The sequence below is a fragment of the Lepidochelys kempii genome, chromosome 9 (assembly GCF_965140265.1).
Source record: "Lepidochelys kempii isolate rLepKem1 chromosome 9, rLepKem1.hap2, whole genome shotgun sequence".
NCBI lineage: Eukaryota > Metazoa > Chordata > Testudines > Cheloniidae > Lepidochelys > Lepidochelys kempii.
Window position 1 is genome coordinate 80,928,148 of NC_133264.1, and position 27,056 is coordinate 80,955,203.

The following is a 27,056-nucleotide window of genomic DNA, read 5'->3' on the forward strand; positions in this document are numbered from 1 at the left end:
TCTCACCTTCCCAGACTACTGTACCCGTTTCAGGAGTCGGAGTTGTCTTGCATACCCCAAGTTTCACCTCACGTAAAAACTACTTGCTTACAACATCAGACATAAAAATACAAAAGTGTCAACTGCACACTATTATTGAAAAATTGCTGACTTTCTCATTTTTACCATATAATTACAAAATAAATCAATTGGAATATAAATACTGTACTTACATTTCAGTGTATAGTATATAGAGAAGTATAAACAACTCATAGGCTGTATGAAATTTTAGTTTGTACTGACTTCGCTAGTGCTTTTTACGTAGCCTGTTGTAAAACTGGGTAAATATCTAGACGAGCTGATGTACCCCCGGGAAGACCTCTGCTTACCCCTGGTTGAGAACCACTGATCTAAACCACTCAGCTCAAATCAGAACTAGCCTTCTAGGAAGTAGATTTATACTGGCCAGGCAAAGTGTCTAATGAAAATTAAAAGAAAGGGGAAAGTGGGCAGGATGCTCACACATCATGCTTCATTTCCTCATCACACTCATGTGAGACTATCCAAGGTCTAATAGGCCTTGTGGCAGTTCACTTTAGCTTCTCAGAAGAAGCTGCTGTATCTAAGGAGTGGAAATATCATAGAACGTTGGGAAATTAGAAAAGAATGATGGCATGGGGTAATCATTCTTTCCTCCTAATAGAATGAACGCTGAACTCCTGCACAAAGAAAGCATTTAACCTGACAGCTGGAAAAAAATAGTTAGCACTAGAAGTCTGATGAAAGGTAATGGCGGAAGCTTTATTAGATCACAGCAAGCTGAACTTTAAACCTCACACACAGGAAAGCCCTGAATGTGTCAGTCTAACTTAAAAAAAAAATTAAAAAAATGAAACAAATCCAGTAGATTGTAATGGAAAAAAAGAAAATATTTCTGTCGGTGGGTTTTTTGGGCAAGCCTATAGAATTTAATCGAAAATTGTATCCTTTTTTCTAGAATTCTATAAGACGGTTAAAAAAAGCTGTAAAGATGTTAGCCTTCTCCATTTAATTTTATAGGGTATAGAATAATTTCAGTAGACACTTATATAGAATCTTAATGGTTGAATCCCCATGAAGTTCTATAGGTTTCTTGTAAAGTCAGAAATATCATGAGCTTTGACGTTTCGCCGGGCTCTGACACTTCTGGGCTTCAGATCTTGCTAGATCCTGTAAGTTCATGCTGACGTAGCTAAGCTTTTTTCCCCCTCAAAAAAGATTCAGTTTGAGTCTGTGGCAAAGGGTTCTTATTTTGTCTGAATTGGTTTGCCCATCACTATGAAAGCAATGTGAAATGTGTGAACTCCTTTATTAAAAATAGCATCCGTAGTTGTTTGATTTTGTAAAGCTCCACAATACTCCAGTTTATTCTCAAGATCCACAGTTATTCAAGGGCTTCAGAGGGTGCAGAAAATCTTTGGGTAACTGGAGGTGCCTGCTAGCCATTTCTGACGATTATAAACAGTCAGCTGGTGTCTGCAAGGCCAGCAAGCTCCATAGGACAAGAATGCATTCGCACTGGATCTCAAGACACAGTGATAAAGCACGTTAGCTGAAGTGCTGATGTCCAGTTGCAGAGAAGCCATCTGTTTATGTATCTGAATATCACTTATCTGAAACCTGAAGAGGAAATTATCATATTTAAGATAAGAGCTTCAGATAATCAAGGTTCTGCTGTATTATTTTCCCCTTCTCTGTGCAAGTTCCAAGTTTTCTTTTTTCTAAATGAATTCTCTGAATTTGCTATACCAAGCAGAGGTCACAAGTTCCATGGCAACTATAGAGTGGTGATGAATGCATTGATTCTGGTAGGTTTTCATACATTGTGAATAGTGTTGCGAAACTCTGTGTTTTGTAGTGTAAGTGCAGCTCCTTATACAGGCACATCTCAATACCACTTTGGAAAAGTGGCCAGAATAAATATTCATGCTGGTCTTTAATAAATAGGATTTCACCAGATGGAATAAGAATGTGGCTGCCCTTTCCTGCCGAAAGTTCCAGTGGGCGTTTTGAGAGGTTGGAGAACATGCGTTCTTTAGAGAACCCACTTGTGATTTGATTCTCTGCAAAACCACCTAACTCTGAGACCTGATCCCTTGCAGGTACTTAAATAGTGCTGAGCAGCCCTCAAAATCGATCTATTAATGAGTAGTCAATGTTGGTGCCTTTTTAGGCTCAAGGAGGGACAAGAGAAATCCATGTTTTACTCTCCAAGTGAGAGAGAGTTCCAGTTCAGGACTAGAATACGGTTATCATGTCCCAGCAACTGCTAAGATGCTGTGTAAGATAATCGCTACATGTGACTCAGTCATTCGAACTGTCCTCCCTGGTAAAGGCATTGTTATAATTACTTATGGGGCCTGTACTGTAGGGTTTAGCCAGTGATGTGTTGGGGATTAGCCAGTGATGTGTTGGGGATGGCTAAAATGGCATACTAGGTGTCTTCCATTTCTAATGACGGTGATTCTATAATAAATGTGTCTAATGTGGTTAGAAAATAAGCATTAAAAGAAACGACTTGGTGTGAAACCTAATGAGGAACAGGGCTGCCTTTACATGGGAATGGTAAGGGGGATTATTGGAGCTGCCGCATCACCCAGTGACTCTCCATCCAAATGGGTTAAATCATCCTAGCTTGTGAATCGGTTTCTTTTGTGCGTCCTGGGGATCAGCAAAACAAACCCTAGAATGTCAGCTTGCGACATGGAGCCGGATTGATAGTCTATTGAATGGAAATTTTCCTTGTCGTTTTCTTCTCCTTCTTTTCATAAGAAAATGACGAAGAAGAAAAGAGAAGAATCTGCTGAGCTGGATGTTTGTGCAGTTAGAAGCGAGTGGGCATCAGAAAGAGTTCAGCTAGCTTTTGGAAAGCTAACAAACCAGGCTATTAGTATGTGTGGACTGGGAATGGTGATGGAATGAGAAGGACAGCCTATGCTCTGGCCTGTCTTAATCAAAACACTTTCTATTCCTGTCTCCCTTGTACATGAGGCTGGCAAGTTGTTTTCTAAAGCCAATGATATACTGACAGCTTTGACAGGTATCCGATATGCCTCGCACCCATCCATCTGACCATCCACCCCAAGTCTTCCCAGTCTTGTCCTTCCCCCATTTTTGTTTAAATGTGGTATGTTCCTGGTTTATTAATATGCTAATCCTCCTGGTAGGCTGCACTATTCCCCGCTCTCCCCACTGCTTGTGGCTAATATCTGCATTTGCAGCTAAAGATGAACTGTTTGCTTTCTCTGTATCATGAACACAATGAAAGGAGGCAAACCAAGAGGCTTGTCTTGATGGGAGTGGGGAACTGGGTGATGTGTGTTCACATGTTCTTGTGGCCCTTGTTATCCTTTGCTTAAACCTCTGAGCATGGGATAATGATTGAACCATTTTTTTTTGTTGCACATAAAACAAAACAAAAACAAAGCTCTTCCTAACAGTCAGGTTTGGAAATTAATCAAAGCAACAAAAGCTATAGTTCTTAGTGCAAACTGTAGCCACTAATTTTCTAGAAATACCATTGAGAGGGGAAGACTTAGACACAGGACTAAAAAAAAAAAGGCAGAAAACTCCCTGCAGGTTTTAATCAAAGAATTACCTTGTTGTGTCACTCTGAACTATCCCTGGTTTTGTATGTAAGGTGCCCATTGTGCCCTGCGCACTCTGGTATTGTTCAAGACAAGGCGGCAAACAGAGCTACCTTTTCAACAATAGCCATTGAGCTCTGCAGCAACAAAACAAGAAGCATCATAGCTTTGGGGGCTGGTATTGCTCTGATTTCATTGCTCCTGTGCCTGGTTAGAATTAACAAAATCCATCTTGTGGAGAGCTGATAGATCTGCTAAGATGTTTGTAATCAGTGGGGATGAGCAGTGGTGTTTAAAAACAATCAGAAGAAATTTCTATGCAAGGCACAGGTGGAAGGAAGATTGCCAATTTAATATAATATACTTTTTAAAAGCCTGTGTTATTAACACTTAGTGCACTCTAAAGGAAGGATTTTTAAAAATCTAATATTTTCACCATCAATGGTATTTGTTTACCTTTGTATTTCACTCAGCTTGGACAGTGAAACTAGGTTTGGTCAATTTCACTTTCTGGTTTTAGTCAGTTTCATTTTCTAGGTTTCTTGCATTAGTGCAGTACTGTTGGGTTTGGGTATGTAATATGGAAGGAAAATGTTTAAATTAAGAAAAAGAAAAGGTTACATTGCATCAATTATAATTTTTTAAAGCATTTCTAGTTTTAAAGAGAGGGAGTCAGTCTAATGATTACAGGAAAGGGCTAGGGCTTATATCTTCAAAAGTATTGAAACCCCAAGAGAACATGCTTCAACAGAGAAATAACCTGCCTCTGACCGCATACCCCTAGTTGTCACCTACCACCCCACACTGGAACCCATATAGGTTACCATCAAACAACTACAACCCATAGTTGATGGGGACCCCATCCTGAAAGAAATCTTTCCTGAACCCCTTCTTCTGACCTTCAAACAACTTCTGCAATCTCATCATCAGAAGCAAGCTCCCCACAGACCAGGACACACCAACTCAAAGTGGCACCAGACCCTGCCAGAAACAGATGCAAGATCTGCACATATCTCCACAGTACAATGATCAATACCTCCCCCCTCACACATATACATCTTTTCAAGATCCATGGGTCCTACACATGCCTATCACAACATGTGATGTACCTCATCCAGTGCACTAAATACCCCAATAGCAATTATGTGGGTGAAACCAGACAACCACTATGCTCTCAGATGAACTCACACAGGAAAATGATAAAAGACAAACACCATATCATCTGTGGGTGAACACTTTTCACAAAGAGATCACTCTATATCTGACCTACCTGTCCTCATCCTCAAAGGAAACCTGCACAACACTTTCAATAGATGAGCCTGGGAGCTTAAATTCATAACTTTGCCAGACACGAGAAATCATGGACTGAATAGAGACACTGGATTTATGGCTTATTACAACAATCTATAACTCCCTAACAACCTCCCACCCCAGCTGTCTTCCCCTCTTTTTCCTTTTCCCCATGTGACTGGAGAGGTGTTAACGGGCCACTTCACCATGAATGGTCCCCTGAAATATGTGTTAACGACTTATGCTAAACAATCTGTTCCACCTTGTATTTAGCTGTGGCACTCTGAGAGCATGGCTACGTTGGAAACTTCAAAGCGCTCCCCCGGCAGCGCTTGGAAGTGTGAGTGTGGTCGCTGGGAGAGAGTTCTCCCAGCGCTCCTGGTAATCCACCTCCACGAGGGGATTAGCTCTGAGCACTGGGGGCGCAGCTTCCAGCCCTTGGAGCCTGTCTATACTAGCACTTTAAAGCTCTCTGACTTGCTGCGCTCAGGGGGGGGTGGTGATTTTTCACACCCCCGAGCCAGCAAGTTAGAGCGCAGTAAAATGTAAGTGTAGACAAGCCTTATGTAGGTTTCCCAAACCTGAGGAAGAGCTCTGTGTAAGCTCGAAAGCTTGCTCTCTCAACAAAAGAAGTTGGTCCAACAAACGATATTACCTCACCCATCTTCTCACTCTAATATCCTGGAACCAACATGGCTACAACAATACTGCATATGTCAGACTTATAGTTGACTTTTTCTTGTGGGTCCTGAGCTTAGCACGACTACCTCTGCATTGTCCTGTTCTAGACTGGATCACTCTAATGCACTTTTTGTGGAGCTCTGCTTAAAGTCCTCTAGAAAGTGACGTGTAGCGCAGAATGCAGCCACCCCCATCTGTTAGGCGGTACCAGCCGAACAGAAAATAATTGCACCAGTCTTCCTGCCACCAGAGTTGTTTCTAATCCCTTTCTGGGTACATTTTAAAGTGTGGATTTTGATCTATAAAACTGTGGCTGGCTGGAGTTCCAGTTATCTGGGAGTCACCTCTCTCCTCTCACGCTGTGAACCTCTCTTGCATCTGTTGTGCACAAGATAGCAACCCTTGGATTTAAATGTCAAGAGGCTGATGGCCAAGGTTTCTCAGGGGAGAATACACTCCTCTGGAATTCACTTCTCCCACTGGACTGACTGAGTGTGAATTGATTGGTCATTAAGGCTCAGTGAAATGTGTTTGCATATTTTGTATACGGACCTGAGACATGACAGAGAACATTGCTCAAATCTAAATAACAAATAAATAAATACCCACACTATGAAGAGGACTGAGTGGCAGAGAATTTTCCTGGCACCTAATAGGAAAGCTGGGTTTTGTTCTGGCATTGTATTACTGTCTGGTTTGTTCCAAGTTTCTGGAAGATGTGCTTATGTATTTTTTGTCTACAAGAGCTGATTGGTGTTGGTGGCAGTGTGGGAAACTGGCTAGTTAATGCACCACCCAAGGGTCTCTTTTCATATCAGTCATGGGAGGAAAAATCCCTCCCATTGAAGTAACAGTGAAGTAACTTTTCCCACTTAAGTGCTTTTTAGAAATGCACCAAGCCAACTCAGTATGAAAATAGAAGAGATAATAGAAGTGCTAGGTATCTGGAATGATCAGATGGTTTTGTAGTGAGTCAGGCAAAGAAAGAGGACCCTTTTATTGCAGATGCAGATCTGGACTTCCAAATCTAAAGGCCCAAAGACTAGAGCAGTGTCTGAGACAGATTATTAAATCGGATTAAGTGTAGGGTTACCAGGCATCCGGTTTTCGACCGGAACGCCTCCAGTTAGCACTGCTGACCAGGCCGATAAAAGTCTGGTCAGCGGTGCAGCGGGGCTAAGACAGGTTCCCTGCCTATCTTGGCTCTGCATTGCTCCTGGAAGCAGCTGGCATGTCTGGCCCCTAGACGCAGGGGCAGCCAGGGAAGCTCCGCATGCTGTCCCTGCCCCGAGCACTGTCTCCGCAGTTCCCATTGGCTGGGAGCTGCGGCCAATGGGAGCTGTGGGGATGGCACCAACGGGTGCGGGCAGTGTGCACCATGCAGAGAGGCCTGGCTGGCCTCCACCTAGGGGCCAGACATGCTGGCCTCTTCCAGGAGCAGTGCAGAGCCAGCGTTGGCAGGGAGCCTGCCTTAGCCCCGCTGCGCCACTGATCAGGAGCCACCTGAGGTAAGCGCCACCCAGCTGGAGCCCGCACCCTGAACCCTCTGCCCCAAGTCAGAACCTCCTCCCGCACCCTAACTCCCTCCCAAACCCCGCCCCCTCTTCTCTACCCCAACCCCCTACCTCAGCTCTGAGCGCCCTCAGACAGCCCGTATCCCCTCCTGCACCCCAACCCCCTGCCCCAGCCCAGTGAAAGTGAGTGAGGGTGAGGGAGAGCAAGCGAAGAAGGGGGGGGTTGGAGTGAGTGGGGGGTGGGTTAGGGTGGGACCTTGGGAAGGGGCACGGCAGGGGTGGGGCAAGGGTGTTCGGTTTTGTGCAATTAGAAAATTGGCAACCCTAATTAACTGTCAAAATGCACTTTTAATCTCTTGCAGTCGCTGATTAAAATATCAGAACGCATATGACTCCTATTGGTTATAATATTACACATGGTGTTTCTTTGCTTTAGCCCTTGTCTCTCCTTTTCCAACCCCTTCTTTTGAGTCAGATCCTGCTCTCAGATATACCAAGGTAAATGTGGAGAAACTCCACTTTGTAGCTGAGAGCAAGATCTGGCCCAAAGGAAGTTAGTGGAGTAGCTTCAGATTTAAATTTGTGTCCCGGAGAGCAGATCTCATCCTATGGATAATTTCATCCTCTAGCTCCATCTCATTTAGCTCTTAAGGGGAGGAACCATATTTTATATTTTTTGTCTCGGTAAACCATCCTTCAAAGTCATAGTACCATATATAATGCAACGGATCTATGATAAATTCCGTAAACACTGCATCCTAAGAGGGAATTGTGATATGTTACATGGTCCTCCAATGCTCAGATGGAACAGATTGCATGAGTGTGTGTGTTTTGTGTGTATGAGTATGCGCATATGTATTTGCATGGGTTTGTCTATGGGTTTGATGGGCATGGCTGTGGGCATGGGCAGGTGGGAAGCATGTGCATGTCTATTACAGATTATTAGTTGTTAACGGTAATATGTTACAGTGTTGAATACGATGCCATTGGTGTTACTTTGTTGTGATTAGCAATGGAAGAATCCGGTTTGGATTAGATAGGCATTGAAATGGTTGGGCAATTACCCAAGAATGAACAGACTCTCCCTAAACTTCTGAGGGCTCCCTCCATTCTCTGTATGCCTCTGAAATACAACCTCATAGCAAGAGTTTTCTAGGGAAGATAGGCCACCCCTACCCTGGAACCAGAGGGGCTGATTCTGATCTCTTTTTCACTAGTATAAACCAGAAGGCAGGTTTCAGAGTAACAGCCGTGTTAGTCTGTATTCGCAAAAAGAAAAGGAGTACGTGGGGCACCTTAGAGACTAACCAATTTATTTGAGCATGAGCTTTTGTGAGCTACAGCTCACTTCATCGGATGCATGAAGATGGTGAAAGCTCATGCTCAAATAAATTGGTTAGTCTCTAAGGTGTCACAAGTACTCCTTTTCTTTTTATAAACCAGAAGTAATTCCACGGGAGTGATGCTGGTTTCAAAGTGGTGCAAGTGGTAGAAGAATCAGATTTAGTCTTTGATGGTTTTTCTGTTATCAAGCAACCATACCAGGGATTTTGGAAAATTAAACAATTAAACCCCTTTGTGATAGGGAAGCCTCAGACAATCTTTCTTTCTTTCTTTCTTTCTTTCTTTCTTTCTTTCTTTCTTTCTTTCTTTCTTTCTTTCTTTCTTTCTTTCTTTCTTTCTTTCTTTCTTTCTTTCTTTCTTTCAAATTTGTAAAGAGTTGAATCTGTAAAAACCCAGGCTGCCACCACTTTATGAACCAGGTTTTAGCCCAGAGTTATTTATTTAATTATTCTTATTACTTATTTATATAACATTGCAGAATTACACGATACCCTGAAGACCTGACAACCTAGCTCATACAAAAACTAATCCAAGGCAGCAGGTGTGGTACAGGACTCTTACATCTGAGGTACCCACCTTTGAGTCTCAGGGTTTCCCATGGAAAGTGAAAGTTTTCCACAGCTCCTGTGGCATCTGTGCAGAAAAGCCAGAAGGTAAAAAATGACCTGATTTAATATTAGAGGGAATTGAGACTGAAAGGCACCAGACAGGTGATCAAAGTGGAGTCCTTGTGATTCCATGTACCTGTTTAGCTGGTGATTCTAAATACATATATAATTATAATATGACAGAATAAAATAAATAATATCATATTAATTATTAAATGATGTGTTAGGAAGCCAGATAGGTGAAGGTCGGTTGGAATATCTGATCTTGATCTTCTGAAGAGCTTAAATGAATTACAAATAAATTGCTGCCCCCGCAAGGAAGTTGATGACTAACCCAGCCCTCTCTGCCTTGGCATTGCTTTCTGATTTGCAGGGAAACTTTGTGTTTTTTAAACCAAGACAGTTTACAAGGAATATTTTAGCTCAGTTGGGTCACAAGTGGTTTGTTTAAGTTTGTAATAGAAAAGTATTAGAGTCTTGCCCTGGAAACTGAAATGTTCTGTGTATCCTGAAGACAGACATACTGCTAGCTCTCAGGCAAGAAGTTCACGCATCCTCTATCCTACCTTGCAAAGTGCCTCAACCCTGTTCTGTAGGGCTAACTTCTGCCAGTGAAAGGATAGCTCATTGCATAGCCCATGACCATTTGTTCATTGACATCTTGGCTAATGGGTGCCAATAAGGGAGGTGATTAGTGCCAATTGTGGTGTTGGACATCTGTCTGCATGCAACCGGACTGAGACCAGTGTCCCCTAGGAGTAGCATGTAGGCATCCAAATCATTGTCCCTTGTGACTAGAAATGGTCTTCTTCAAACCCAAGTCTCTCATTTCAGTCCTTGCTCTTTGCAATCCACAAGGGCCTTGGAGTCCAGAACTCCCATGTCCAGCCCTGAGTCAGTTTTTCTGTTGCTTGCTATATTTATGACCTTTCCAGTGGCCTTGAATTATTTAACAGCAAAGAGGAATTACTTGGAAAGTATCAGCCTGTGAAGGAAAGTTTCTCAAGCTTTTAGCCCAAGCCACTAGCATTCCCCCACCAGAGTTTGAAGGCGATTTGGTGGGAATGTTTCCGTACAATGGGAGGGATTGGGAAAGTTGTGGAAAAGACATTTAAAGACAAATATAATTGGATATTTATTCAAGAGGAGAAGAATTTTGCTGGTAATATTGCTGGAACAATATCAAGGGATTTGGATGTTTGCAATGGATTCTTATACCGCTTTAGTTCTTGACAGTTTTTGGTGGGCTCAGTCTGCTCAATAAGGGAGATTTGATGGCTTCGCTATGTCACCACACTCATACTGTGACATGAACTTGGAAGCCATCAGGAGGGCTACGGAGGTTTTAGAAAGCAGAGGTATTGCAGGCCAGAACAGAGATGCACGGACATACAGAATCATAATGAGTGTTGCAGTTGGAGTTTGGGCAGTACCAGGAGGGCTATTGGTTGATGGGTGACCTAGACTGGAATAGCAGGGAGTGCTCCAAGTTGGGACTGCTGTGCATTGGCACAGCTATAGCAGCGCGGGAAAGCTTGCCAACACAATGGGCCTGATACTGCTTCCATCAAAGTCAATAGGCGATTTGCCATTATCTTCAGCAGGAGCAGTATTGGGCACTGTGCCTGTCTCAAACCCAATACTGCATGAGCACCTCGGGAGAGAACGGAAAACGGGAGAGATGAGAACAAATGAGTTGGCAGGGCTCTATGTTGAAGCTTTCAGCTGCCGTGGCTTTAATGTAAATGCAACTGTGTTCAGCACTATCCATTCAACTGGCTGCAGCTGAACCTTTGCACCCTGCCTTTGTTCTGTAGCATTTTAGAGTTATTTATAGCAACAACAAAAAGGAAGTCTGTCATTAGGAGCCAGAGCTGGGGAATAGCGATGGACCGAGGCATTGATTGGGGATGCCCTGTTGATGAGTGACTGGTCCTCACCCTTTCAGTCCTAGGAGCTGGTTGAAAGCAGAGACGTAAAGGACAGCTCCGTCTTTATTTCCAGACTGCGTTGGTTCTGTTCTTGAAAAGTCTCATCAGTTGGGTGTTGAATCTGTGTAGATTTGGGTCCAGTTTTATCCAGCCCACTAAAATCTAAGGCGGTTGGATAAAACGTTCTGGGGTTGATCCTTTCCTGCTTCCTCTGAGAGCAGGGTTAGAGTCCATATCTTACTAGAAACAATCATTGTCCAAGGATAAGCAAATAACTAACTAGCCTGTCCTAGTTTAGTAGGAATATACAGCAGCAGACTTCAGCATGCAATACACAGAGAAAGCAGTTCCTGTCGCAACTTTGTACATCACCAACTTGATACTGATGCCACACCCTGGCCTAAAGGCAGAGGCCACTAAGCTAATAGATGCACATGCTTTCTAAATATACACATCAATAAGGTGCATTCATTAGACTTCTTATTTGCCATTACTGCATAGAGGAGACAGATAGTTATTCTATGATATATTTTTACTTGTCTGACCTCAAGCTTGCTATGTAGTTGTGTTAATTACTGGAGATGGCAGTATACTTTTTGATAACTCACCTGAATTTTTGCCCCAAATCTCAGCTGTACTTTTTATTTCAGTTTGGTTCCTACTAGTGTCCAGGAATGAAAGCTGCTGCAGCACAATAAGAATGGCTGCCACCAGGAATCTCTCTAAAATAGCCTGCCCTAAGAGATATCCAGCCAGTTCTGCAAACTCAAAAGGTCAGATAGTTTAGAGAAGGTTCTGAGATCCCTCTGACCCTCCCAGTCCTCTTCTGAACTGAACTTCCAAACCTTTTGTAAGTAGGATCACTACACTTGTCTCCTAAAGAATCTTCAGCTTCTTGCTCAAACAGGTTCAAAGGTCCTGATTCAAACAGGACCTCAGGACTTGACACTGGATTTTCCACCTGTTGCATTGCTCTAGTTCATGTTTTACGAATATAACAAATTCTGTCAGGTTAACTAGAGTTGTTCAGTATCCCTGGCAAAACCATAACTAACCATTAACTGTCCTTAATTATAGAAAGAAAAGGAGTACTTGTGGCACCTTAGAGACTAACAAATTTGTCTCTAAGGTGCCACAAGTACTCCTTTTCTTTTTGCGAATACAGACTAACACGGCTGTTACTCTGAAACCTTAATTATAGAGTAATTTGACAAGATGGTGTTGTAAGCAGAGCTCTGAATTGATACAGTAGAGGTATGTGACACCAGTGGGATCACATTAATTACTCATATTTAGAACTAGTAAAAATAAATAATGGAAACATTTAAATTTCTAAGTTATTTCCACTTTGCAGCACTCAAAATGGACTCATTTTGAGGTATTTTGAAAATGCGGGCATTTTTTAAATTAAATGTCTTCTTTTATCCAAACCATTATGCAATGGTTATGAAAAGCTTTTTTGTTTTGATAAATGAAAAGTTTCAATAGCCATTTCAGTGTTTTCAATAAAAAATGTTACAAAAGTCTTAATGAAAACCAAAAGATTTAAAAAATTCAGCAGCTTTTTTGTTTTGTGAAATTTTTTGTTTTTAAAAAAGAGGCCATTTTTCAACAAGAAAGAAAGAAAAAAAACCCCAAACCCCCCAAAAAATCAGTTTGTTCAAATTTTTTTGACCAGCTCTACTTCGTTTTGCTTCCCCTCAGGAAATGGAGTCAGTATTGATAAGAGATGGGTCCAAAATGGAATCTTGGATTTGGACCACCCCCTTCAAACTTTGGGGAAAATTCAAAACTGGATCAAAACTTCACAGGTTGGCCCATCCCCACTGAGAATGCAGCCATGGAAATATGTTAATAAAAGTAAATCAGGAGGGAGAAAAATTGAAAGTTTCCTATCTATGTTGTGCATGAGTCACAAAACGAAGATTCTGATCAGCTGTGGTAATTAAAGCTTGTGTGCAAGTCAAGGTGTTAAGTTGCCATGTGCTGACCAAATTCTTACTCAGGTAACTACATTCCACGTCCCTACATCCCCCCTCCTTCAGTTTTAACTGGAAATAGCTGTGATTCACATACTTTTTCACAGCATGGACCACAACCTACTAGAGAATCTGGTAGACACCTCACCTGCTATTTGTGATCATGTGACCGCCTCCCATTATCCTTCAGATAATATTCTGGTAGGAACCGCAGAAACTGTTTATGTGCAAAGTAGCATTAAGGAAACAATGAGTATATTTTAGCTGTCTTTTAATGAGATTTAGCTGCTGGAAACAAGGAGAGGCAGCACCATGTGACCAGCCAGCTCTCTGTAGACTACCAGCAAATGCTCTGTGGACCAGCAGTGATCCCAGGATGATAGTTTGAGAATTGTTAGTATCTAGGATTCTTCTTCATTTCCTGCCTCAAAATGTTGGTGTAGTGGTGTGATGAGCTATTAAAGGGTTGCCAGGTTCCATCTTAGAAGTGGCGATACTTTAGAGAGGAAGGGCTAAAAGGATCCCTGCATATCTGGGTTCAATCCTGCAGTCCTTGTGTGAGCAACACCCTAAGTGAAGTGAGTGGGAATTCTGCCTGTGTAAGGACTGCAGGGTGCTTTGGAATGAAGGAGTTCTAGAACTGCCAGGCATTCTGACTGGTGTGATTGCTTCTTGCTGATACTGCTGTCCTTTTCAAGCAAGGCAAACATTATGCTTGTTTCATCACACAGAAGTCCCAAGGCCATTGGCTGATACAATAGTAGTTTTGTTTTTTTTAACAGATTAATCCTAGGGGAACATTCATCATGGCCAGGGCTGCATATTTGGGTGTTCTGTCAGTTTTCTCCCACTGCTCCTGCATTTTTATCTGCTCACTCAGCAGCAGCTGGGGTTATCATGAAGTATATCACTCGAGGGCAATGGAGTTATCACTCAGGAGCTAGGGTTATTGCTGAGGAAAACAGGGGTTATCACTCAGCCACTAGGGTTATCAGTGTGTGCAGTTCTGGGGGAGCCCTGCTGAACACCAACAGCTGGCCTTCCTAGGGCTGACTCTAAACCAAACACATGCTGCATTTTGAAAAAGAAAGTATAGGACCCACTCAGTGCCTGCTTCACTCTTTCATAGATAGAATGCTTCTGAGAACTGCTGTTGGTACAGTTCCCCACTACTCCCATTCAGCCTCCAGGGCTGTTACTTTAAAAGCCATAACATTGTATGAAAGCAGCTGCAAAAATATTGTAGATACTGACCAAAGTGTTTGCTGAACAGCTAACCAGATGGACATCTGCAGTCCAGGGTAATAGCTCCAAAATATTACGCTTTAGAAGAAAGAAAAGAAAAAAGCTGCAAACCAAGAAGCTGAAGACATAGCCGATTGAAATTAATTTGGTTTTTGAACCCCTCACTGTGTTAAGAAAAAGTCTTGAAGATATTTGAAAAGGGCGGGTGAAATCTGCAGTCTTTTTAAATTAATTTCGCAAGTTCAAAAGGGCCAGAGCAACTGAAATGCTTCTGCAAACGTGCAAGGAATAGCACTGAAATAAATGGAAAGCAGCAGAAGGACAGGAGGGGATTTGGGAAATGGAAGGATGGGGTGGATTAGGAAAATGGCAAATGCAGCAAAATAAAGAATTTGCGCGTCATACTGCAGAGCTTCTCAACAACACAGACCACTGTAAGAGAAAGAGCACTGCATACAATGGTGACCTGTGTTACATTTGTGTGGGTCAGCCCACAGCGCAGAGATCAGCACTGGGGTTCAGATAGGATTCCAAAATCCAGTCTGAGTTTAGGTCCCTATTCAGGAAAGCAGCCCTATTTCTGGGACCATGTAAGCACATGTTTTTCTGAATAGAGATGGGCTTAAGCACGTGCATAAGTGCTTTCTTGAATCGGCGCCACAATTTTTGTTTGCCTGGAATTCAGGCTGGAGTACTTGTAAGAACCGGTTTTCTTGTGAGATTTCTAATGCATCGTGCTGTCTGCACATGCCTTAAGACTGCAAGAATTTTCTTTTCTCCGTAACAAATCTCTGCTCCCCTAGGAATTTCACAGTTGTTGCTGTGCTGTACAGCAAGGCCACTCAGAAATTCACAGTGCTGAGGAGGAAGGATGTTCTTGCTCCAAAAGCACAGGGTGGGCTTGGCCCTGGGAAACAAAGGAGAATCTCCAGTAGCAGTCACTAGTGCAAGGCATATGACAGAGGTTCTCAAACTGGAGGGCGGGCCCCTTTGGAGAGGTGCTGAATGTATTCTGGGGCGGCGTGAGAAGATGTAGGGAAAAAAATTTACTGTGCACATTTTGCCCACAGCAATGAATAACTAGCAAAGTTGATTCCTCCTGACATAGCAGTCCTCCAATGGAGCAGTGCATTTGACTCGAGATGGTGCTGTGCATTTTGATGGATTTCTGCTAAGCTTGAATAGCATTATACAGAGTCGTTGCTATCTGTACGTTAATCCGTCTGCTACGAGGAGGTGTGCACATTGAATTGTAAGCATCGACCGCAGTTGCAATTTTGCTTTTGCTCTTATTACAATGAATTGTTGGCTCTCTTTGAATCAATGCCTTACTGTTTTTAATATTTAATGAGGGGCGCACATTGATTTGTTTTATTGGTATATGGATTTGTGTGGCAGGAGGAGGGAGCACAAGTTACTACAGACACAAAGAAGCACGGAGGGGCGGGGGAACACGATCAAATAAGTTTGAGAACCACTGGCCGATGACGTACATTTGAGCTGTTCCGATTCCTTCCAGTAGAGGGCATTGATATGTGGTGCACGTGCACCCACACAGACACACACACACGCAAATGCATTACTGTGTTTTGGTTAATTCTACTGCTTATCTCAGCTGAAACCAGGAAGTGGAGATGAATGGAAATTGGCAGGGAGAAGAAACAGGTCCTGTATATAACAGGCGTGATGCATCAGGTAAGACTCTTTCTATTCCAGGGTGTGCTCAGTATCACGCTCAAACAAACGAACCCCAACAACAAAGGATACATGTTTTAATTTATAAAATGGACACTCCTGCAAGAACTGAATAACTCACTCCCCAGTTGCTCTATGAGGCCCTAGTGGAAGAGAGCCTGGAGGTTATTTCTGCAAGTTCTAGTCCTGAGAAAATAATGGCTTGAGTTGAAATCTGTTGTTTTGCAGACTCCTTTATTTAAATACATTGCAGACTTTGGGAATATATTGAATATAAATATTTATACTAGGGCTACTTGAGGGCCTGACTCTCTACCCATTGAAAACATTGGAAAACTCCACTTGCCTTATAGGGCAGCTGAATTAAGATGGAAGAGGTATTTGAGGAGCTAAATTTCCATGGCCTTTAATGGAAGCCTGATTATTTTTTGTCTATTAGAGTGAGAATGCCAGTATGTGGTTCAGGAACTCTAAGTGCTAAGTAAGAAGGGTGGAAAAAGCTAGACCCCACATACAGACACAGTAGCAGAAAGACAAAACTGTTTCAGCGTGTTGACCTGGAAGGAGAGGGAGTCTAGGAAGTTATTGTGGAGAATTGCCCTGAGCTTTCAGCACTGTGTGTACAAGGAAAGCAAACCAGAGGCTGGTGTTGTCAGGGGCGAGATGGAAAGTCTGAGAAGATGATATCTATACTACAGGAGTAGCAATGTAGAGCTCACCTATGTAGAGTACCTGAATACCACGGTATTGAGATTGGAGAATTGTGATTCTGATTGCTCTGTATACATGGTACTGTGACTGGAAAATATATGAGTGCTCCAAAACCAGGGATTTTTAGAGAGTATTTGGATGATGAAGCAACTCTCTGACATGGGGCTTACAATAATGATACTGTAATCGTGACAATTGCTGTTGCACATTTATTAGTGCATTGTCCAGTCTAGTTTTAAATGCCCCAAGTAATCTCAGGGCTTTCACCACTTCCCTGGGGAGACTATTGTCAGCCTATCCATAAATTAGATTGTAAGATCTTTGGAGAAGGACCTATATCCCATGTTTGTACAGGGCCTAGCACAATAGAACCCTGGCCTAGCACAATAGAGCCCTGGGCTGATTATGACCTCTGGGCTGATTATGACATCAGGCATTGCTGTAATACAAACCAATGTTCCTACGGCTAATCTTCATTTTCCCTCTAAGCTTGGTTGGGTTTTTTTTTAAACCAGTACGACCTTCTTTCTTGATTGTGGCTTTTTGGGTATCTAATAAAATGTTCTTAAACAATCCCCAATTATTGTCTCAACTTGTTGTTTTAAATTATTTCTCCCAACTGATTTGACTCAAAATTGTTTTCAACTTTGTGAAATTGGCCCTTTTAAAGCACCAAGTATATATATTACTGGTTTGGAATTCATTCCGTTTGCACATAACAAATGTGATCAAGTCATGATTACTTGTGTTTAGTTCTGTGATCAGTTCCTCTTCATCTGTCAAGACAAGGTCTAATAAGGAATTCCCCCATGTCGGATGCAACACTTTTTGAGTTAGAGAATTGTCATCTACAGTATTTAGAAATTTTGAGGATGTTTTAGTACTGGCAGCATGAGGCCTCCAGGATATGTCACTCAGATTGAAGTCCCCTATGAAAACTCAGTTTTTTTACCCTACATGAAATAGACAGGGGCTTAAGGAGCCAGTCATCCTGTGGTCTGTAGCAGACACCAACTAGTCCTCCATCTTGTGTGTTATCTGTTAGGACATTGATCCATAAGCATTCAAGATCATATTCTTCCAAGTTGTCAGTGACTTGGAAAAAGACAATGCCATTTTTGACATAGAATACGAGTCCCTCTCCTCTTTTGCCTAACCAATCCTTCCTAAATAGGTTATACTTGTTAATTTTAGCATTCCAATCATGCAAATCACCCACGAGGTTTCAGTAATACCAACACATCAAATTTATGCTCCGAAATGAGCAATTTCAGTTCCTCTTGTTTTTTACCCAGTCTCCTAGCATTGGTGTACAGGCAATTAACATTTTTCTTCTCTTCATGTCCTTTCATTTCTTGATTAATTTTGTTCTTAATATCTTGATTTTGTGCTAAATGAGTTTTGGTTTGCTCCCTTGTTTCACCCTCCCCTTTTATGGTTAGTTTAATGCCCTTCTGACTACTCTAGCCAGCCCATCCCCAAAAGGATTGGTTCCCCTTCTGCTGAGATGGAGGCCATCTAAACTGTACAGCTCCATTTCCCCATAAAAGGGGGACCAGTGTTCCACAAAACCAAACTCCTCTGTCTTACAGCACTTTCCTAACCAGTGGTCCACTTCCTTAATCTTCTGCCTTCTGCCTTGCCTCACTCACAGATCAAAAAGGATGCCCCGAAAAATTGATTGAACATTCTTCCAAGTTCTCTGAAGTCGTCTGCACCCTGTGAGATGCAATGTCATTAGTGCCGTTATGCACCATCACTAGTGGATCTTTGCCTGTCAACTTCAGGCGCCGTCTTAAGGTGACATCTTGTGCCTCCTAGCTATGCCCACTGGTACCACCTGAAATAATTCCTCCTCCCTGTTACTGTTTATAGACTATCATCACCTCCCCCATAATTGTGATTTAACCAAACTTCAGTGCTTTTACTCGTTCCTCAGAAATAAATCCGTCCAGCTCCCCTGATTATTGATTGTTGCTCTTCTCTAAACTCCTTCTATGTTGTCAATATCTTTCTGAAATGAGTGGCTCAGGACTGAATGCAGGGTTGGTCTCACCCAAATCATGTAGGGCAGTGGCTCTCAACCTTCCCAGATTACTGTACTCCTTTCAGGAGTCTGAGTTGTCTTGTGTACCCCCAAATTTCACCTCACTTAAAAACTACTTGCCTACAACATCAGACCTAAAAATACAAAAGTATCACAGCACACTGTGACTGAAAATTTACTCACTTTCTCATTGTTACCATATAGTTATAAAATAAATGAATTAGAATATAAATATTGTACTTGCATTTCAGTGTATAGAGCGGTATAAAAAAGTCATTGTCTGAATGAAATTTTAGTTTGTACTGACTTCACTAGTGCTTTTTAGGTAGCCTGTTGTAAAACTAGGCAAATACCTAGATGAGTTGATGGACCCCCTGGAAGACCTCTGTGTACCCCCAGAGGTGAATGCTTGTTCCCCTGGTTGAGAACCACTGATGTAGGGAGGAACTATTACCTCCCTCTGCCAGTGCCTCAGTGTGTGCCTCTGCAGGTGCAACCCTAAAATCTCACCGATTTTCCCTTCCCCGCCTTTTTTCCCCCTGCCAAATTGCATTTCAAACTCATGTCTAATTTTCTGTCCCATGAGCCTCCTTCACCATCATTGCTCCCCAAGTGTCTCTCTCCCATTGAATATGCATGTTGGATTATTTACCTTGGGATGTATTCATTTGCATTTAAATTCGATCTCATTTTTTAAACCGTGTTTTGCTTGAAGTTCGTAATGCCTCTAGGTCCTTGGTGCGGTATTTCTCTGTCCTCAGCAGTGTTTGCGGTACTCCCTGTTCTTATCATCCGCACACGTTCTTGACCGCGCTGCTTCCAGGCCAGTACTAATGAAGATGTTAACCAAGACAGCACTATCACCAGCCCCTCCACTGCTTTGCTAGACAACTTCTCACTTCTGATAGGTTGTTGTGTATATTTGCCCTGTGCTCTGGAGCCTGAAACCTGTTCTCAGTCCATGTGACAGGGACCTGAACCTGCATTCAAGGTCATCTCATAGTGCTGTTGCCTTAGAGGTGGGAGTTATCCTTTGTTGCGTCGTATTGCTGCCAAAATGACAGTCTCCTGAAAGGCGGTAGCACTGTTGAGGCAACCTTGTTAGTACTACATTTGAGGGGAAGAAACTGGACTGCAGATCTCAAGTGAGCGAGCATTCTCTTGAGATTTCTGACTACCGGAGAGATGGGCATCAACCAACTGCCCATATTTGAACACTCCAATACTTTGGCTTCAAACTTTGTAGCTGGCCCCTCTCATTAATCATTGTTTGCAGAGTGATCACAGCAGTTCTAGAAGACAAAGGCCCCAAGCAAAGAGCTAACAAGATGCGTCTTCTGTCTCCATAATGAGCCCAATGAAGCCTCAAAACCACACATCGCTGAACTTTGCTCAGAGCTGGATCTGAACTTCCCATGTAAGCTTCTGTCTGGCCAGCCCTATACCCTCCAGAATTCAGGGACATTCAGATTCACAGTGCTGGTGTGATCCATTATGGAGATAATTTGGGGGAGGGCTTTCTTCCCTGTATTTAACTCTTCCGCAGTTATAGTGACACTCACCCTGCATTGGACAGTAACTGACGGTTATCATATTTGATTGCCTATGCCTATCCATATTTGAATAAGGATAAACCTGTTGAAAGGATAGTTTTTTCTGTCCTTGTTACACTGAGAGCTTCCTCAGATTAGACATAGGACATAATGAATTAATGAATGCTGTGGTTTTCTCATGATCTATGTGATACCAAATATGTCTTTTAACTATTCGGATGAAAACAGAGAACATATACATCAGAATTAACTGTAAAAATCTCTGCTAGGCGTAATTAGGAACAATAGTGCCAAAGTAAAAGTGACCAACAAGATTAAAAGAGAAGTATGAGAAAGACAGAGGTTCCTATCCTGAAGTCATAGGTTTGACAGAGTTTCTGTTACTCCATCAGTGCAATCCTAACAGAAGGCAATTGCCCCACCCATAAAGTCACTTGAAAATCTTTTTGGGAGAATTAGATCAAAGATGTTATAACTTAATGAAAAACTGATGCCATGTAAGATGAACAGGGGCCTATGAAAAGAAAGGGAGACTACTTTTATATCTCATGCATTTCTCTTTGCAGAAATGGGCCATAAAACAAAAATAAATGAACCCACTGGAGATCATTTTCCATTTTCATAGTGGTTGTTTAAATGCAGACTGACTCACTGGACTATAACAGCTCCTTAGGAGCCACTTATTTCTATTTGGGAGTACATATTTAGGCCTCTAGTAAAATTCCTTATGATATGTCTTTGAAGGGTACTTACTGGGTATACTTAGCAGCCATTTTCCCAAAGTGAATATCTCAGATGTTTGCAGCAATTGATATTAATTTCTTCAAATTACAAAATGATATTAGCCTGGATAGTGGGGATGTGGTTTGCCAAGTCTGTTTTTCAACCTCAGTTGCGAGTTGTACCAGTGAAAAGATGCATTAGCTAGAATAAAACCACCGTGAGGAAAGTGAGGTAAGTAGGGCACGTTCAGCTGGGGTCATTGCACTCTGTGCAGTTCCACTGGGGGTTGCAGTCAGAAGTCCATTCCATGACTGTGTGGTCTAAGTCAGGACCTAGGGAGAGCCTGTGTGGTGACAGTAGCTGGTATAGGTTAATCAGTGCTAAAGAGAAAGGCAGAACCACAGGGGCTGTCTGTGTCCAGCAGCTTCAGTAAAACCTCAGTATCTCTTGCTAAGGTTTCAGTTCACTTCAGTGTCTTTGACCAAAGATTTACTATAAAGTAGCATAAGCTAAGGCTATGTCTGCCCTGCACTTTCGCTGGTAAAACTTTTGTCAGTCAAGGGTGTGAAAAACACATACCCCTGACCAACTAAAGTTTTACCGACAGAAATCACCGGTGTGGACAGCGCTATGTCAGCGGGAGGTGCTCTCCCACCGACACAGCTACCGCCCCTTATTGGGGGTGGGTTTATATTTTGTTGGCGGGAGAGCTCTCTCCTGCCAGCAAAGAGCAACTACGCTGCGTACCTTACAGCGGCTCTGATGTAGCGGAACAGCTGTGCCGCTGAAAGAAGTGCAGTGTAGACATAGCCTAAGCTTGCATTTCTCACTAAAGAAACTTTGTTGAGTCAACTTGATAGAACTGGGAGCTCACATGTTGCCTCTGTTATCCATATATAAATGTATGTAGGAACCATGTTATGATGGAGTCCCTGTGGATACAGGCCCCTTGTCATCACTTGTTTCCCATGTGCAACCATGGCAGTCTATCAGTGTTATCATTTTGCCATTCTTACCTGATCTTTGATATGATGTGGGGGTGTACTACTCACCGTACAATTTATATTCAGAGTCTGAAATCCACTAAAGCAGATTCCATCTATTTGGCTAAAAGAATTGCTGTGAAAAACGTATGATCTCTTCATGACTGGAATGTTCTACAATGTCACTATATAGCACATTTTCTAAAATTCCCAACTCAAGAAGTAGTGACCTTGATCCCTTAATGGGTGCTGAATTAGACATGCATTTGTCTGAAAATATGAATTCTATACTAGTTATCAAGATTTATTGATAGGTTACCAACATTTTAATACTAACATGTAATATAATTAAAGATAGGCTGAACAGACCCTGGATCGGCATTCTCCTGGGAGAGTCTAATCCACTCCCAACTGCAATGAGTTGAATCAAAACCCCAGACAACTTCAGACTCTTGGGAAGTTTGGATCCAATCCAGGTTTGACTTTTACAGTGCAAGCCCCTCTTTGTATATAACTGCTTGTAGGAGCAAACACCAACGGTTCTGATTCATTTTTTATACAGTCCTTACTCTGCGAAGCCCTCGCTGAAGTGCACGGCTACCGCATCAGACCCCTGGGTTATAAATTCGTAGAGTGAAGAACCATAGTTTATTTGTTTCAAATTATAATAAATCACATTTATTAGTAATATTATAAAATATTTATTTAGTAATGCTAATTATTAAGTCCTGCAAATGTTCTCATTGACTTTAAGGTCGCGTGAGTAAGGATTGGGACCCATAATGCAAATCAGGCTGCCCATGCTCCAAAGATAATCAGGGAGGATAGAAATCCAGCAAGAGAGAGTGAGAAACCATATCTCTCAGGGTTAGCTTTTCTTTGAAAGGTTTGCACTGTGAGACTGTTTAGCTGTTATTAAGACATGAATCCAGGAATGTGTGTATTCCTCAGGCTCCCCTGAGTAACATCCCTAACCCTTAAAGCAGAGCAGGGAGCTAGCTCCATTCTTCATGCTGCTTGGGTGCTAACTGTGATGGGGGAATCTCAGAACCCTGGATCTCAGCAGGTGAGGAAGGGAGAAACTGACTTGTTTTAAAGTTGATTTATTTGTAATGATTATCCCAGGAAAATCAAGGGGCTCAGAAAGTCCCCAGCCAAGTAGGATCTACACGCAGAGGACCAGGTGGGAAGCAGCTGCGCAGGGGACTCCACACTACCTTCAAATAAAGGAGTTGGTCTCCATTCTAGTTTGACATAGGCCAGCAGGGATCGGACAGGCCAAGGAAAGGACGGAGACGTGGCCGGTGGCTCAACCCCTCTACATGTGGGTCTGTGGGAATTGCAGCCCCTATTCCAGCCAAGGGGTGGTAGGCAGCCGTAGAAGGACTGTGGAGCTGCCGCTGATATTGGGGTCGGTCCCATCCCTCTTCTAGCTCTGTGGGGTTCCTCTGCACGTGGTCCTTTTACTGGGGCTACCTTTCCCCTCCCAGTGAGCTGAGATTTTAGTTATCTGTGCTTTTTAAAAGTAACAGTGTGAGTCACCTTTAAAGTTTTCTTTTGACTTCATTGTCATAACACATAATTTTGGATCAATTGAAGAGGACATGTTCTGACTCCAGCTCGTGTCCTGGGGTGCTTGTCGCAGCAATGATGCACTAGGTGATTATTCACTCCCCTTAACCTGACAGATGCATTTCTTCTTTTGGCTGGTTAATAACCTTGACCAGGTGTGTGTGGAGGGGGATGGGAGAGTCGGGGGGTGGGCTTGTAGGACATGGGGGATGGGCAAATATCTTTAGATGGACTGCATGACCTCCATTTTGCCCAAGCAAAAAACTTACTGTTCAATGGACAAAAGGAGTATCACTCCTAGAGGTGGGTGAACAGTACAAAACATGATTCATTTGTGACTCTTCATCTAGATTAGGTAGTCATGCAAATAGTCCTGCAAATAGAATCAGAAAAAGTACAGCGAAGTGCCACAAAAATGATTAGGGGAATGGACCAGCTTCCGTAAAAGGAGAGATTAAAAAGTCTGGGGCTTTTCAGCTTAGAAAAACCATGACTAAGCGGGGATATGATAGAGGCCTATAAAATTACGAAGAGTGTAGAGAAAGTGAATGGAAATGTTTTTTACCCCTTCACATAACACAAGACCCAGGGTCACCCCATGAAATTAATAGGTAGCAGGTTTAAAACAAATATAAGGACGTACTTCTTCACACAACATATGGTCAACCTGTGGAACTCATTGCCAGGGGATGTTGTGACGGTAGAAGTATAACAGGGTGAAAAAAATAGATAAATTCATATAGGATAGATAGATAGATCCAGATAGATCCATCAATGGCTCATAGCCACGGTGGTCTGGAACTAAACCCCATGCTCTGGGTGTCCCTGAACCTCTGACTGCCAGAAGTTGGGACTGGCCGACAGGAGATGGACCATTCCATAATTGCCCTGTTCTGTTCATTCCCTCTGAAGCATCTGGCACTGGCTATTGTCAGAAGACAGGATACAAAGTTAGGTGGACCATTGGTCTAACCCAGTATGGCCATTGTTATGTTCTTATGTAAATATCTGTTCACATGAGTATTCAATCCAGCCATCTTGAAAAGTCTTTGTGGGTTGGGTAGTCATCCTGTCAGAGGGTAAAAACAAAGCCAGGTGACTGAAGTGACTAGCTATATTATATGAATAACAAATTGTGATAGTTAATATCCTAAACAGTAGTTGTGGTGAGTAGCTTGTGAGCAACCAATAGACTGTTAGACTCAAATATTTGTTGAATCATTATGAATGACAAACAATCCTGTAAATATCAATATGTTCTTGGATAATTCACACCAAAAAAAAAGTGGCTAAAATTGTCAGATGAATTATTCACTGCAAATCGTTTACTCAGCTCTCGTTGTTACTTAATGAATCACAAATTAAACCTGATAACCAGGGAAAACTTAATTTTGCCATGAAAACAAATGATGCTCGCAAACTCCCTTTCATTATACTTGGACCCATTTCAACCTGAATGCACTAGTTATTCCAGAGATGATTTTGTTGTGAGAATGGTGAAACTGAGTTTCAAGCTGTAGCTATTCAGGTGTGAAATATTAAAATGTGTGGGGAAGTGCCTTTTATCTTAACTCCATTATATTTCCTTTCAGTATTTTTATCCATTTATTCATTGCTTTTTAGAGTACTGCTCTGGACACCTGTTCTCTTAGCTACAGAGGCAAATGGCCCGGTCTTACATATGTCATGCAGGCTAACACCCAGTAAAGTGAGTGGAAGTTTGCCTGAGTAACCTTCCCAGAGCCAGTTATCATCTGTGCATAAATTAGGCTATAAAACTCCTAGTCTTCATGAGGTTCTTTTTGATGCACAGAGAGCCTGTGAATGGTCTTTTGGTTGGAATTTGTGCTTTTCAGTTGGAGGTATGGAGTCTAGAGACAATGGTGATGGGCAAACTATAAACATCTAGATAGCCATTAATTTGAATGATTGCTATTAAATAGTTAGCATTTGCCAATAGATACTACACAATGATATCTGAGATGTAACAATTTTCCTCTTTTCCTTGAACAGGTCTGTCTATCTATCTTCTTCAGCACCATCAAATGTAGTATGAGTGGTAATTTGTTGTATTGGATAGCAAAAGTTATCTTTTAACAGCTTCTTTTGTAGATAGAATAGATGAAGGGGAGAGGAAAGAGACATATGCATATATTGTGCCATTTGACATGGAGAGAGAAGTATGCATAATTTACACAATGATGAGGATAAAGACATTACTCTTGATATCTTGGTGCTGACAACATAGCCCATTTCTTCTGATGTCTTTTGATAGCAACTCTGTGTTTACCATGTGTTGAACTAAAATAAAAAAATAAATAAATAGAATTTAAATTTCTTAGCCCAATCCTCTAAAATTTCATCTGTTAATAGACACCTTCTCTCCTTAAACAACCCAAGAAATGTATATGAAAGTAACTGTTTATTGTAGGCATTGCTGAATTGCTTGCTTGTTGTGACCACATGGTTAAAAAATAAAATGTGAATTATTTACAGTCCTGGCAACCTTTAGCCATATTCCATCCTATTGTAATTAGAGATTATCCTCACATCGCAAAGTTTGGAACTGAGCCCAATCTAAACATCCCCAAATTTGGGGAAGAGGCGTTTTGGTTAGGATGTGGTATCTTAGTTTCAATATCAATTTTGCTACCAAAAATAATATTGCTATTTTAAAATGTAACGTATGGTTGAAATAGCCACCAACAGAGTATATTATTAAAAGCAGTTCATGTTTGGTGAGGAGTAGACCTGGGTGAATAGTGGAAAATAATGTGCAAACCTGATAGTTAAATCTGAATGGCACTTCAGTCTGACCGTTCTACTCCTTTTCTGTTTTTCAGACATTTTTGCAGTTGTGTTTTGTTCACAAGAACATTTAGGCAGAAGCTTTTATTTGTGTAGATATGGCTATTTGTACACACATGACAACATTAGTGTTGCCAGAAAAGCCTTGCCTTAGGTTATCCAATCAGAAAACAGAAGTCATTGCTTGTGACTAAGTTGACCAATCAAACAGTCCCAAATATTTAATTGCATGCACAACCTGGAAAATGAACTGTGAACACTGGTCTAACAGCCCATGAGCCCAAATGTATTTGGTTAAGTGGTTCACTGAACTGTTACGAATAATGGACACATTTGTACATGTGATTTATACATGTACAGAGAAAAGAGCGAAATCCCAAGAATCAGCCATTCACAATGCAAAGCTTGACTCTAGTGAGCAGAGCTTCTTTACCTTCTGAACATTACGAATGTAAGAAGATTGGACAGAGGGTGCATAAAGAGTCAAGCTCAGTGAAATTCCATCTAAAATTACGTTTGCTGTAGGACTCTCCAGCTGCAATGCTATGGGCCTCCTTATTCCAGACACAATTAGATATTTCTCTTTATAGGTGCTTTTCTTTATTAGCGTCAATAAAAAAAAAATCATGCACAAGCTCTGGCAATAACTTATTTTGCTGCTGTTAATATACAAGGTCCTTTCCCAGAATTTAGGTCAAGAAAGAATCTTTAGAACTGGTGGAACTGGTCACTATAATAGGTCAGCTTGGCTTCAACAGAATACAACA

The 27,056-nt window shown here is 41.9% G+C and overlaps 1 protein-coding gene across 12 annotated transcripts in view; it reads left to right on the forward strand.

The window, feature by feature from the left end:
• The window catches only part of ARHGEF9 (Cdc42 guanine nucleotide exchange factor 9), a 307,760-nt gene that overhangs the window by 175,248 nt on the left and 105,456 nt on the right, over positions 1-27,056 (forward strand). Inside the window, exon 1 of one of the 12 annotated variants that reach the window (XM_073361045.1) lies at positions 15,824-15,892. The exons of the other annotated variants lie outside the window; for them this stretch is intronic. Within the exon in view, the coding sequence (XP_073217146.1) occupies positions 15,836-15,892 (57 nt within the window). The 5' untranslated portion in view covers positions 15,824-15,835. Of the gene's footprint in view, positions 1-15,823; positions 15,893-27,056 lie in introns of those variants that run through there. 12 annotated transcript variants of the gene reach the window in all.